At 38.0% G+C, this 15,741-nt stretch overlaps 1 protein-coding gene and 1 long non-coding RNA gene across 4 annotated transcripts in view; one reads left to right on the top strand and one right to left on the bottom strand.

Moving 5' to 3' along the window:
* The window catches only part of LOC145973286 (uncharacterized), a 165,698-nt gene that overhangs the window by 85,453 nt on the left and 64,504 nt on the right, over positions 1 to 15,741 (bottom strand). Inside the window, exon 1 of one of the 3 annotated variants that reach the window (XM_083102554.1) lies at positions 13,726 to 14,192. The exons of the other annotated variants lie outside the window; for them this stretch is intronic. Within the exon in view, the coding sequence (XP_082958680.1) occupies positions 13,726 to 13,798 (73 nt within the window). The 5' untranslated portion in view covers positions 13,799 to 14,192. Of the gene's footprint in view, positions 1 to 13,725; positions 14,193 to 15,741 lie in introns of those variants that run through there. 3 annotated transcript variants of the gene reach the window in all.
* The window catches only part of LOC145973324 (uncharacterized), a 43,720-nt gene continuing 30,099 nt past the window's right edge, over positions 2,121 to 15,741 (top strand). Inside the window, exon 1 of the long non-coding RNA XR_014439409.1 lies at positions 2,121 to 2,223. This is a non-coding gene — a long non-coding RNA (uncharacterized LOC145973324). The remainder of the gene's footprint in view (positions 2,224 to 15,741) is intronic.

The following is a 15,741-nucleotide window of genomic DNA, read 5'->3' as shown; positions in this document are numbered from 1 at the left end:
CTTATGCAAATTCAACAAATTAACCAAATTTAGAAGATTAATAATTTGCGTGTGTGTACATGTGTGACATTCAAAAATAATTAATTCAATTTCAGGACACATTTGTGTATAATTTTATTATGTAAACTGTCTCAACAGACTAGTGTACATAGTTTGTCGCAAATTTTATCACTGTTCTCTTTTACGGAAGAGAAAATGCATACGACATAACCATGTGTATCTCTTGGACTGCGGCCAATTCGCGCGGTACAGAATAATTATATCGAATTAAACTCGCATTAATGTTTCTGTTATAATTGATATTTACAAGATATCACGATTATAGGGCAAAAATGTTTGCGAATTTTATTTTACGGAAACATGAATAAAGTCTACTATTACATCATAAAAATTTTCTAATTCATTCGTTAAAGCTATATTGCATACATATACGATAATATTTATCATAAGTAAATATTTATTTACGTATATAACTATATTTTTTTGAATGCAATATACTTTTGTTATATTTCTTGTTGATTTCTGGCAATACAGTCACGTTCGCAGCAGATAAAACGAGATATATGTATCTCGATACCCCAAAAGCTTACCCCACAAACGGTTGATTTGAAGAAAACTGCGACTTCCGTCAACGTGCGGCAAAGCTAAAACTCTTGATGATCAAAGAACTAACCAATCATGGAAACACCGACAACCACAAGACTGTCGTTCGCCCCAGACAAATCGCGCGGCTTTACACTCCCTTATCAAAGATTAAACCATCACGCTCGACTGATCATTCTCTATCCGAAATACCTGGAGAAACTCGGCTTCTGTAAGCGAGATAACTTCCGCTCCCCTGGAGCATTCTTTCGCCTGTGTGATCTTATCTCGAGTTTGACAGTTTAGTTTAGCTACTATATCAAATGTCAAACTTATCATTCTTGTATAAGCAAGTATACTTAAAATGTGTGACCTATGCTGAGTTGCTTATTAATTTCTTCAGAGTTTTCCCTAGAATTTTCTTAATAATCTCTAAAGTTTCCATATAAATAAAGAAAGTACAAGAATCAAATATAGAAAGATTTTGATACAAATTAAGCGATGCGTACATTTTCAAATGACAGCTGTGTTTTATGTTGGAAGGAGATAAATTTAAATATCTGGACTTGTTTAGTAGGCAAAAACGAGGATTGAGCGTTCTGCATCAATGAAACATCCTTTTGAAGTAAATAAAGATTAAAAGACAACAATTAATTCATTTGCATGATCCGTCGTATCGCGATTTGTTTTGTAAATTCTCTTTGATATCGTCAAATTGACGACTATTTTATTAATGAATCAGAGACAAAGCAATTTGTTTTTGGAATTAGGGCATAATTAAATACTAAATAATCAAAACTGCCATAGAATGGTAAATATCTCAAGGATGTTTTCAAACGGAAATGATTCGTCCAATAGGATATTTATGATGTGCTACAAATAGCTATAGATTTATTCCTGTAGAGCTATTCCTCGGAAGAGAAGAAATCCCGTTGTCGGAATTTTTTTTTATAAAAGTTACCATATATAATTTTTACACGTACAAAGTATATCAAAATTTATGCAATAAAATAAATTCTGATATTTTTGTATTTATTGCAATATATTTGCACATTTATTTTTGGTATTAAATTTTTAATATATTTATTATACATGTATATAATATATAATATATGTACATATATATAATATAATAAAAATACATCTGAAAAATGGTCACGCAACATAATTTCTACGTTGGATTAATTAACTTGCACAATAAATCTGTGTAACGGAGACCGCGTGAGTTTAAATTTTAATAGTTGCAAAATAGATTGTCGCGCGCAAATTCAATTAATTGACAAAAATTCAATCTGGACGGCCGTTGAATAGATTACAACAGGCGCGGTCGTTGCGCTTGGTCTAAATTATGCTCGTCCTCCCCCGCCGCCTCTTTTTCCGCGGTCCTCCCGACGCGCTTCCGACGCTAACAAATAACACCTTCTTCTTCTGTTTCCGAGTTTCTTCTCTGAAAATTTATTTCGACGCAGATGAGATGCAAGCCGTCGCGGGCGGTTCTTGCGAATTATTCTGCCTCAATTCCTAAGAAGATCGATTCCACCCGCAGCTCCCGCCCGAAATGCGCTCGACGGGGTGAGCGGGGGGGAAGGAAGGAGATGGGGAGGATTTGACGATCGCCGAGTTAACGAATTCAAATGAAAGGTAAGGGAGAGCGAGAGGAAGGGCGACAGTTCCCTTCAAAACAAAAAGACCGGCACAACCCTCTCCTGGCCACGCGACGCAGACGCCCTTTATTAAACGTAAAAGGGAGAGAGAAAGTGTGAGAGACATCCTCATCTCGCGAGGTGAGGGGATTGGCAAAACGACCGCATAAATTATGCTTATGAGCCATTTCGTGTGTTCTGCGCCGCCATTTTTAAATTATACTTTTAAATGTAGCCCGCAGGGCACAGTGACCGGGACACCCTCTCCTGGTTCATCCCTCGCCTCATTCTTCGCGACGGATCATACGGTATTAGCTCCAGCCGCGTTTGGGAAATGTTTTGTCGAACATTTGTTCTTCGTTTAAGGACATTATTTCGTTAAGACCTCTCCTCCTTCTATTTCGCGCGCGGAATAAATTTAATTAGGATATCATCGCGTTGTCGTTAACCGCGAAATGAGATACTCGATTCACTTTGTAGCTCATTTAGATGTAATAGATAGCAATCATATTCTAAGAATGATTCTCTAAGATGTTTCGTAAAAGATGTTGATATTAAGAGAGAACTGTAATCTATTCCTTCTTTGATGTCTCTCTCTTTTTATTCTTTTATTCATTTCTCTTTCTAGATGAAAGAGATGCTTTTTAACGCAATTTCGAGTAATAATACAAGAATATAATTCATTTAATTTACATTTAGGAAACTTTTCTCTATTTCTTCCATATCGAAAATAAATCACATTATTATAAATTATTACTATGCTTCAATTATTTTATTTTATCACGAGTCTGACGGAGAGAGAAAGAGAGAGTCACAAATAATTTTTGGACCATTATCTTCTTATCAATATCCTTGCAAAATTCGCCGTCATAAAACACGGCCGTGCTTACTGAACTCCGAATAAATCGCGCGACAAAAATCGGCGACATACATCGTCCTGGCCACCAAAGTAGCTAGTTTCTTCCACGGCGCGCGGAAATAACGTTTGTTATCGCAATGAAAGCCAGCGCTCCGCCAAGTACCAAACTAGTGAGGAGACGCTAGCTTGAGATACTGCGTACCCTGGGCGAGGCTAGCCCCAGTGTCCCCGAATAGAGTCCTCCTCTCTCCGGACTCGGTTAATATCTTTCTTTTTCGTCCGTTTATTGCACGCCGCGTTAGGTTAAAACTATTTTTAAACCGTTTGTCACGTTTATCATGACCGAGAACCACGGTACGAAGCGCCCTATTTTATGGCAATAACGAATCGCCGTAATACAGTGGTTGATTGTAACGATTAACCCCATGTTGTAATCCATCATCAGAATATTATTTTGTTAAAGAGCTCTTTAACGTTACAATTGATGTGGAAATACAATCAGCCCTTTCTTTAAATCTCTAATAATCGTATTAAAATTTTACTCCAATACACATGTTGACACTCGAATTTGATTCGATTTTGAGGAATGTCAGTTGTATACACAATAAAAAATAAAATGTTAATTATAACATTTTTCACATGTCCCAGAAAGTCCACTCTAAATTTTAAGTTCAAATAACTCATTCGTCGCATGTTACTTATTGACAAACTTAAAATGTTAAATAATTGACACGATACTTTACATTTATTTTTGTTATTGTGACTTTAAGTGTAATGTAAAAATAACATACAAATTAATTAAAAATTACATGAAAAAATAGTTGCAATAACTCGTAAGAAATGTTGAGGACATTAACATATAATAGTAATTATTTTAACTTAAATTATTTGTAATAGAAACACTTGATTTTAGTAAATTTGATTATTTTTGTATGGTAAAGTTTAAGATTATTTGAAGATTCACTTTAACTTTTCTTAGAATGTTAAACTGACTTTGAGACATGTTGATTGTTTAAAATGATTATGTTAAAAATACTCAAAATAATATTCCATTTCTAAGAGACATATACAAAGTGTTAAGTTATGAAGGTGACATAAATGTAACACATGAAAACGTTATAAAAATAATAACATATAGGTTGTATGTTAATTTTACATTGAAGTATTAATCGAAACGTGGTAACACAAGAAAATTTTAACATATGGACGCACAATTTTTTACTGTGTAATTATTTCGGGATGATAAGCTTTCCGATTTTTCTTCTATGGATGCATAAAAAAAGATTGATACAGTAAAACAAATTGAGTTTTATATTCAATAATTGCAAACTTTTCATATTGTCTTTTTAAAATAATTTATATTATCGCGAAACATAGTTTATTCATACAAATAAGAATGCTAGAAAACTCTATGCCGATAGCTTTAATACAGTCTGGACGTTATAGGGATCTCTTAATACAATGCAAATAGCCATGGTAGATGGATAGATTAATTATTAGCAGCTAGTCCGAGCTCTCTAGAGGGGACCTTACCTTCGTAATAACCAATACATATTGTTCTCTCTCTCTCTCTCGCTCCCCTCTCTCTCTCTCTCTCTCTCTCTCTCTCGCTCTCTCTCTCTCTCGCTCTTCAGTATTCTCGAAGGCTTCTTAATAAACTTTGGTTTCCCACGCCGCGTTAGCTAAAATCTTAGATCGATGTAAGCCCCGGAGCCATCGGGCAAGATTACGTATCTCGGCAAAGCGTAAGTGGCTTTCCAACAAAGACCACCCAACCCCCGGTTTGCGAGTACGAAATATATTAAGACAACGCGAAGGCATCCGAGGCGTTCGCCCCCGAATTTCCTTGCGCAGGGAATCTTACGAATATACATCCTTTCTCTTCCCTGTGTGTCGAAACCTAAACGATACTTGCTTGAGAGCATATTTTGCTTCCGGTGAAAATTAAATGTTCTGCTTCTCTTATTAATGTTAATAATGATAATAAAATCTCGCTTGTAGAGAAAGATGGATAATAATTGTATAATATATATATTTGATATAATATATATATTTGACGTTAAACATCCTTATCTTTTAACGAAGAAAATAGTTGAAAAATTATTAATTGCATCTGTCTTAAAATAAATAAAATATAACAGTATTAAAAAATGATTTAAGTTTATTATTGACAGCGCACTGATATTTTGTATATATATTAATCATTACAGCAATTTTTATTATGTGTATCGCATAGTAAAAACGCGCCGAGCATTCTGCGTATTCTCAATGCTATCTGGAAAAGAATTTATGCCAGAGCGGCGCGCTATAAATAATTTCCGTATCTCGCAATGAAGTCTCGCAGTAACTGTGAAAGTGTAATGTCGGGGTTCTCGATTAGGTAGTTTTTCCCCGAGTCGAATGCATTCAAAAAGACGGCCAGCAAGCAAAAATGGCGCGACGACCCCTCCACGAGTAATCCCAACTCTCATCTCCGTGCGTTCCATCGCACGGCCATCCCGAGCTTGCATGCGGGCCATTCCGGGGGTATCACGATTTCAGATTTTCTTTTCAATTAAGACGCCAGCGAGACACATACTCGGACCGGATTCTAGCGTACGCGCTGCTTAATCAGTTTTAAAGCGGATAAATTTTTAACTCTCCCGAAGCGAACGTAAGTTTCGTCCGCTGGGCATCTAAGAGTATTACAGTTTACGTGCCCCCGACCAAGTAGCGGAAGCTAAGCGAGAGAGGTTTGTAATCCACGGTAATGGCCGACGCGCCTCAGTTTTCTGAAAAACTTTCCAGTCGAAGGTGAATTGTCCTCTTTTCTCTCTCTTCTCTCTCTTCTTGTCTCTCTTTCTTTCTTTCTTTCTTTGTCTTCCGTTTGATTTCTTCCCTCGTATGCATCGTCGTGATCTTGTCTGTTCTTTTCATTCGATCCTCTCGCTCGCCTTTAGTCCTTCAAGCTCACACTACTCGTTTCCCCTGTGATCTATACTCGTTCACCTTCGTTTTTCTTTTCGTATCGAAGCTTTAACGATTCTTTTATCGCCGGACCAATCTTTTGTCACTATTGTAAAGTGAGATCGTAATAAAGGTGCGTTAAATGCGATATAAAATACTTTTCTCGACCTCTTTACTAGGTCAAACGAAAAGTCACAATCTCCTGTTGCGAAGACTCGCATTTTGTTTTAAATTATTTCCATCTCCACATTTAGAGATATGCATATCTCAGCTTGATTATATATCCCTAAATGAGTTTTATGTGAAAAACGAATCTGATTTTCATATTTTAATTACTTTTATCTCAATCTCAATTATATTCTAATCTTGAAAAAGATACTCATTTCGGAGATAATGAACGCAGCTTATCTGGTTACGAGGATGATAATGCAACGTACAAATATGCAACCATGTCTCTCAAAAATAATAGCATTAATGATTTTATTAATAATTATTATAAAATTATTAATTCTTAAACCATTGGAAATTTCGTTTACTTTTATTAAAAGTGTAATATATGTTGTTTTATTTATTTAAATTTGATTACTTTATTTGATCTCAATTAATGACTTTAAAATCAACTACATGTAATGTTTTATCAAACGAAAATTTGAAGATTCATCGGCGCAATCTAAAAATTGCGTCTCTTTGCTTGATCGTAATCGAATCGATGAGATCGTCCGTAATTATACTGTCAAAGTTTTACATTTGCCTATTGAAACAACGCGGCACGCTCCAATTAGCTATAAATCCGGCGTGACTCAATTCGATTAATCCGACCGAATTTGCCTAGCCGTTTGCCGCGAACGTTCGCGATCGCGAAAACAATTAAATCAACCCGAAACGCGCGGTTCCGCGAAACGTGACGTTTCCGCAGATAGAACGGCAATTAATAGTATGTGCAGGGACTTGGCTGTGGATTAATTTAGTGCGACGTGGTTAAGGCGACTCGTCGCGGACCCGGTGATCTTTAACCGGGTTGTCCCCTGTCGTCGCGTTGATGAGATTATCCTCGGTGCCGTCGTCCCTTTTTCCGGCCGTAAAAAAGAAGGGCGGCTCGCGCCCGTCATTTTCTGGCTCCACGAACCGCAAAAAGGCGCATCGTTGACCGCACATGGCGCGTGGCGTAACTCGGCGCGGATGCCGCTGGACGAATTTCACATGGATGATTCGCGACGGCGGTCGTGCTCGCTCGAGCGGAAACCGAAACGTATTTGCGGAATTACATCCGGAAGCGATCGCCCTTCCGATCGACTTTCAATTCTTGTTTTTTTTTCGCACGGCTCTGCGACCACCCGGAATCTCCTGCTTGATATAGGATAAATTGCAGCGTGTGGGTCTCCTCGCATCGATGTAATTTCGAAGCGATTTAGAAGATCGCGTGACTCGGATAATTCGTTTAATTGAATGTTAAGCGACGCTGATACGTTTCCACATGCATCGAGATCTTTAAAAAAACGGGGAATTTCATGAGCAGAAAAAGAAGGAAAAGGAGAGAAGAGGAAAAAGCTTAATGTGGGGAAATTATTTCCTTGTTAATTTCCATTACTCGCATCAGTTCTTATCGTTAATTCGAAAATTTTTGGAATTTCTTTCTTCCTTTTGCTTCGATATTTAGAGCATTTTCCAATTTTTCGTCGGCGTAAAAGTATCCATTTTAATTTTAGTTTAAATGTATTTGAGCGACATATTTGTGTAAAGAGAAAAATGATCAGACAGTAACAAATGTATCTCTCTATCTTGAGTTCTTGAGATTGAGAATCGTACTTTGTTTTCCAATTCATAACAGTGACTAACTTTGTGCTGACGACACACAAGGAGAGGTATACGACTTCGTATTCGGGAAATTGTACTCCAAAGTAGTATGCCATCGCGGTACCGTAGAGATTGGGACCAATTCTGATCACGTACACGCGAGCGATACAATCGCGATGATACAAAACGACTTGAAGATGAAAGGATGCTCGAGAAGGAACGTCGTCCGGGCAGCGACGAGGCTCGAAACAGAATAAAAGTAATATCCGACAAGGGTGAGCGTCCGCGAGGACTTATTCTGAGAATCCCTTTTCTCTTCGTTCCGGCTGCAACGAGAGCAACGGGAAACTCGAATGAACAAAGGAGCGCGACAGCCATGACGAGACGAAGATAGAACAATCGGGTCGAAGAAGAGGCGGAAGGCGATGAGGTCTTCGAATTGTGGACGGAAGTACCCTCTTCATTTCTGTATCCTTTGCATTCCGACTTCGAAGCCAAAAAAAGAAGGCAAGAAAATACAGTGCCAAGAGAGAGAGAGGGAGAGTCTCGAGAAAATCTTTCGGCCTGTCTGCTATATTGAAGCTCGCTCGAGACGGTCGAGGAGATCAGAATAGAAACGTCTCGTTCAATCGAAGTAGAACGAGCAGATGAAATGTTTGGCTTGCAAGATCATTATCGGATTCGTAATATTACGCAGATTAGGTGTGCTTCGCTTTAATGAGATTTTTTTCATCTTCTCCAATCTTACGTTTAACATTTTAAATTGATGCCGAGATGAAACTCACCAAAAGTCCGATGATAGAGAAGAAGTTTGATGAATTGTACGCAAGTGCGGGATAATAAATGTTTCGTGTTTATTATACGAATGTGGGCTGAATTTGGTTAACGGAGACCAAAGTTTATGTTGAATAACAGGCGCCCCCAAGTTTGCGTTCATTAGTGTCGGTCGTAAACGATAAAAGCGACGTTGGCGGAAGTAATTGGTCAAAATTTGATCCGCGCCGTGAGCGAACAAGCCATGTTTCTGCCGCTCGAACTGCAGCTGTTGCTACGAGACGGAATAAAGGAAGGATAGTTAATTTGATAAGGTAATTAGGAGTAATGTCTGGCAGAACTGCGCGCCAAGTTTGTTAAAGCATTGGTGCTTTAGTTGCAACAGATGTAATAATTATGAGTGAGATATGGGAGCTGATTTGCGATCAATAAAGGTAATCGCCTCGAGTTTTTATGCTTATAATATGTTCACATGTTGATTAAGATTACACAAGAAACCAAGACTGTGAGTTACGTTTACATTTTGGCTTCGATGCAATTGTTTCTTCATAAAGATAACTCAAAAAAATATATGTATATGTATTTAAAATAAATAAATATTCTTAAATTATATTTTAAATTATAAAGATTACGTTAAATATTATTTTAAACAATTATTCAGTATTATTAGTAAATAAAAATTATTAATAAAATCGAGACAAGTCAATACAAGATTTTTGCTATAAAGAATTCACTTAGATCAAGACAAGATTTAAGTTTTTAAAAATTTTCGATACAAATCAATATTTTTACAAATATTGTCTCATCTTGTGCAACCCTAATTGATTTTCAAAAAGAGCTATAACTTTCACCCTGTTAGATATAATTGTTAACATTCGTTGTTCTTTTATTCATTTTCTTCTTTTTAAAATATTCTAATAATAAGAGGATTAAGATATAGAGTAATTAATTAGAAAAGAAGCGCAATTAGCAAATTAAAATTCACAATATCAGATAAAATACCGAGAATAAAACGATTTAAAGATCTTTTTTTCTAGTACAGTTTTTATACGTGATGAATTAAATCCGTTATATTTAAAAATGTAATATCGTTGTAGAAAGATTGAGAATATTGTTACTATTACATTATTACATTTAAAATCGACAATAATATTATAAGATGACAAAGTTTTTGCATTATTGAAATCTTTACATAAATTACGAAAAATGTAGATAAAATGTAGATAAACGACGATCCTTAATAATACATTTTGGGACAAATTAATTATATGAGTGACTGAGTTAATTCACGCACTATGCACATGATAACGTTCTATTGAAGAACGAGAGAAACAATTGAAACTTTGTGAGAGATGGACACATCAATTGCAAATATTTGTGCATATTTACCGTTCTGGGTTAAATGCGGAAACGCCTATGGCGTTTGGTAAATGTAATGAAATGCGACAGCTCAAAAATGGTTTTAAAAATTTGGATAAATATAATCATTTGACCACTGATGATCGATAAAGATCAATTCATATTTGTCATCGAAATTTGCATTGGAAAATGAATGAATATGTTGCGATTGACCGCACGATGAGAATTAGTTTTATTAAAGTCTCCCTCCTTCCGTTGAATAAAACCTGAGGTAGATAAAATAATTCCAGGAATGTTTAATACTGAAAAAATATAGTTATATTTGCATAAACTATAAAGGAAAATGTTTCGACTTTTTAAATAATTTTTTCCAACGCGATATCGCACACAAAAATTATTTGAATAATTGATTAATAACAGAGTTGCATATATAAAATACGTTATATATATATAATACGGTTATATATATATAATACGTATTTAAATTGAAGTGAATATACTGCATGAGCACAGCGCAAAATTCCTATCTATCTCTTGTTTAAAAATGTTTAATAATGGCTATGAAGTATAAGAAAGAAACTAAGCAGCGCAGCGCGGCAGGTAAAGTTGTGAAAGACAACAAACGTTTTATGCTGAAACTGCTCGCGGAGTGAATAGAGTTTATAGAAGCATTCGAAAATATGGTGCACTCTCGGAAGCAAACACGTTCATTTCGAAAATATCCTAGTACCAGAAAGAAATGAAGGAAAATTCCTTTGGGTACTGTTCTTTTACGAAAATCTTACCTCTCTCGCGCAATCAAAGCACGATCACGAAAAGTGTACGGGGTATACGAGGCTTTTATAAAAACACGCGAACTTTGTGTATAAAAATAAAGGTAGAAGAGCGCGACTGCAAATTGTTGCGTATAAAAATCTCCGTTCTAAAAGCGATCTCTGCAAAAGAAAAATAAATCATGTCATCGATGCGTACTCAGCGTTCTGTAGTATTTTCCAATAAGAGAAAATGCGGATTTAGAACGCATTTGCGGGGAAACTGCGTCACGGAGGGTAAAGTATCTACGAAAAGATGGCGAGAAGGAGAGGCGAGTGTATCTCGGATATGTCTGCATTCCGGTGCACGTTCGCCACGATTTGTTCTATCTCGACTTCTTCTCCCATCTCCCTCTTTATCTCTCTTCGAAGAGTTCTCACGTAGCTCGCCTTCTCGTGGCACGACGCAATCGTGTGGAAAAGCGGCGGTCCAGCGGAGGGCAAATATTCAGTCGAGAGAATCTGTCTCATCGGAAACAACCTAGTTCTACAACGCAAAAATGGCATGCTTCCCGGAAACTTTTGGAACACGGTGTGGATGTAGTTTGGAAAAACTATACGACACGATTATAAAAATAATTCAATCTCTATATGATGTATAAAAAGATAAATATTATGTTTAAAAAAGTATAACATGACGAGAAAATGATACGTATATATGTCAAAGCATACTATGTTTCTAGTTTGCGAATTATTATTAACAGATTTGCATATAATGGCAAATGTAAATACGACTGCGAGTTTAATCAGACGAATCGGTGAATTAACTAGGTCGCTTGCCGCCTTTAACAGATCGTAACGTGTCCAATGGGCTCCGCCCTTTCAGTTCTCGAAAGAATAAAATATAAAAATAACACATTATACAACGATTTTAAAAGCATTTGACGATTTCCTTTTTCCTCTATTTTTCTTTTATTTTTATACACAAAAAACATTATTTATATGTTTTGTTTGGAATATAAGATATTTTCTATTTTGAAAATCTTAAAGTTTACAAAAATAATTTTTATTCTTATATATTATATTTTTATTTTATATTTTTCTTATATTTTTATTTTTATTTTATTCTTTATTCTTATTTCTTCTTTTACTAATAATTTTCTAAAATTTTAAAAGAGTCTTTTTCTGAATTTTTTGGATACGTACAAATTTTATTACATTAATACATTGAATATTTTAAAAAATTCAAACGTCTTCGTTCATTTCATGAAAAATGCACAATTTAATATGTAATATATTTGAATTTTATATATTTCTCTAGGAATTATATATATTTCTCATTTTTTTGAAAAAAAAAACGTCATGGAGAAGGTGATAATTATGTCCAATTGCAAGATAACTAGAAATGGTGTCTGAATTTCTGGGATATAAATCGTTTTGCTTGGTTCAATCGGTTAGTCAATCTAGCTCTCCAACACATGCACAACTTTTTAAATTTTTATAAACGCGAAAGTCGGAAATGGTTTTTCGATATCTCAAATAGTTTCGGAACTTCCCGCCCGTTACGCTTTTTGCATCGTTGAATACATACATCACTCTGTTAGGACGTGCCGAAAAACTCGCTCACTCCCAACTCACTTCCACTCACTTTAACTTACTCTATTAACTCCTGATTGTCACGAAGCAGTTGCTCTTACGTGCCAGAGTTATACTCTTTCTTGAACACGAAAAATTTTAACTTTAATTCGATGGGACCTTCAATTCTACATATTCATTTTATCGTTACGTTGGATTACGACAATGCACGATAATTTACGATTGTACTTGTTTTAAGAGAAAAGAAAAGAGTCATTTAAAATAATTTAAGTACAAACGCAGACTATAAGAAGATCACTCTTCAGTTTCTTCCAAGTATATGAGCACTGCGAGACATTCGACCTACTTTGACGAAGTAAAACCGAACTTTAGTGTGAGCTCGTCTATAACAAGGCTGATACCGAAATTGTTATTCTATAAGAGCCATTCTAGTAAATGGCTCGCGTCCAAATCGCTGTGAATCAGAGCAAAACATTCATCCCGCAATCTTTTTCAGTTCGCAGCAAGTATCTACTTTCCTTTGATTCGCTTAAAAAAAGCACATACAAGCAGAGATAATTAATTTGATGTCATTTAAATTATAAGAAAGAAAAATCTGAACCATCTCCATCAACAAAATTTTAGCGTGTCGAAGGTAGCAGCGTCGTTCCATCATTTTTTGCTAATGTTAGCGATACTTTGCACGAATAGAATTTAGCAAATCGCAGTGGTAATATCGAGAATTGCGTCGACGAGCGAAAGTGTCGATTACAATCCCGGCGTGAATCCGACCGAACCGAACTCGATTGTAACAATGCAGTTTCTGCCACTCGTAGAATGGCTGCGAACGACCGCCTATTTCCAAGAAAACGCAGATATTTCGCGTCCTTTTTCGAATCAGCGGATCTTGGTCCTTCACCAAGTAACGGGGCAACTGGAAAGGACGTAGAGGACCGTAGGTACCAATGACTCCTTTAACGACTGATTGGCTTAATTTAGTGCGAACTTAAGCGCTTCACGTCCGTCCTTCTTGCGTGATACGGAAGAGCGAACATTACTTCCCCCTGCTTTCGCCCCTTTGTCTTCTCCATGTCATCCAATAATGTAAAACGAAACCAGTAGAACCACATTTCCGTATTTTCATCAAGGATGCTTTTCTTGCGCGCGTAGAGTGTTATTTAAAATAGATGGTAAAGTATTCTCGGTGCGAAAATCACTAACTGGAGAAACACACCTTTCACCTCCTCCCTCCCCTTCTTCCTTTGTTCACCATTTCGGATCAACGGCGAAACGGCGGTGAAAGATTCACTTGAACGATCGGAGATTAGAAGTTGATGGAAAGATCATCCTTATGATCTCGTTAATAGATGAGAACCGTGTCACTCGAAGGTAGATCTCGCCTTCCCTCCTATCAAACTTAACGCCGCCTGATAAAACTTACCCCCTACTATCAGCAGCAGGTGAAGCAGAGCACATCGCATTTTCCTGTAATCCCGGCGAAAGTCTTTATCCATTCTGCCTGTGAGAAATCTTTCGTGTCACACTATACCCACGCGCACGTTACGCTTCTCGTCTACATATACACGTTCCGTTCGTCGATCGGTGGTGCCACGGCGTTTCCGTTTCCGCGGTTTCCCATGAATTAAAAAAAAAAAAAAGATCTAGTCGCGCGAGCGGGAACCTGTCGCTCCGCGGGATAACATCGGAAAATCACGAAGTCGCGATTCAATCGCGAAAGATCACCGTCCTCTTATACTTCCGCGATCGATCGGCCGATCGGCACGCTCGAGATCGGCAGGATAACGGGGCGAATAGCAAGGCGGGCGACCACGCGGCCGCGATAGTTCCTGACTTGCAACTGACGAGGGATGCTGCACGAAGAGTTTGCGCCAGCTTCGCGCCCGCGCACAGAATCCTTATTCCCCCTCGCGCTCTATCTCCCCCTTTCATCCCCCTATAACCGGCCACAGTCAGTTAGTCAGTCTCTCTCTCCCGCCTCCCCCGCGTCTCCGTTTATCCCCGCGTTCTTCCGTCCACGCTCTCTCGCTCTCGTATATCCTGCCCCCCTCCCCCCCCGGTCTCTCTTCCTTCCCCTCTCCCTCGTCCTGACTCACCGTCCTCCTTCTCTTTCGGCAATATCAATCCCTCCCGCTCACCCTCTTATTCCCCGCCCCCGCACTCACACGAGAATTTCTTTCCCTTTTTATGCAGCTCTCTATCGTTGTAGTTGTCTTCCGACTCACTCCCCATCACAGTTTTTCCATCACTCGCTCCGTCCTTAACGCGCGGTGCGCGTCGCGTCCTTCTACTTCTTCCCACCCTTCGCGCGCAACTCCACGCGATCGCGCTTCCATCCATCCTCCGGATTTCTCTCTATTTCGATCCCTATTCCTTCCTCTACTTCCCGTCTCTCTCTCCTTCCCTCGTTCTACGGTCGTCTCGTTTATCCATCTTCCATCCCCCCACGGGCGATTTCACCCACCATCTCCACCACATATCTAACCTCATGCGCATCCTTTCGGCGGCTGTATCTCAAACACTAAAGAGTTTCTTAGGAAATTGAATTGAATGCCACTCACACCCCCGTTTCTGTCTCTTCGACGGCCTCCCACGCGCTTTGTCTTTTCCACCGCTCTTCTCCGTTACTTTCGGGGGTGACCTCGTCTCCCATCGTCCCTTCTTGTCGTTTCCTTTCTCTCTTCCTCCTTCTCCCTTTTTGGCCTTTACTGTCTCGTTTGTCCTCGATGCAGTTCGTCTTCGTCTTCGTCGTCACTCTCTTCCCAAGAGTTTCCGTGAAACTGATTGTCTCGCCGTTAAGCGGCAATTTATATGTTAACAGGCCTGAATCGGTCGAGAGTCATGCATACGTTTAAGGAACGGGATTTCGCAGGGCTCGCATAACGACAAAGGTGACGGTGCGGATGATGGCCCTGTCCGTCGCACGAAAACAAATTCCTTGATTCCGCTGCTTTATTTGGCCAGCCAGGATAATAGGTCACTTTTTCTTACACTTCAATATCTTTATACGTCCTCGCAGTTAATAAGAGAAATGTTAATTTCAGAGACACATAACTAAAATTAAACTACAAATTTATCTCCATTAATTTCCCTTCACGTATCCTAAAAGCATGCACGGAAAAGTGAGTGGAAATGAGGGAAGGCTTAATTCACCAACAAATTCCTTGATTCCGCTGCTTTATCTGGCCAGCCAGGATAATAGGTCAGTTTTTCTTACACTTCAATATCTTTATATGTCCTCGCAGTTAATAAGAGAAATGTTAATTTCAGAGACACATATCTAAAATTAAACTACAAATTTATCTCTATTAATTTCCCTTCACGTATCCTAAAAGCATGCACGGAAAAGTGAGTGGAAATGAGGGAAGGCTTAATTCACCAACAAATTCCTTGATTCCGCTGCTTTATCTGGCCAGCCAGGATAATAGGTCAGTTTTTC

Source organism: Camponotus vicinus, unplaced genomic scaffold (genome assembly GCF_025532165.1).
Source record: "Camponotus vicinus isolate PSW18456_S1 unplaced genomic scaffold, iyCamVici1.0 SCAF_1, whole genome shotgun sequence".
Taxonomy (NCBI): Eukaryota; Metazoa; Arthropoda; class Insecta; order Hymenoptera; family Formicidae; genus Camponotus; species Camponotus vicinus.
This window is presented reverse-complemented; position numbering and strand designations above follow the sequence as displayed.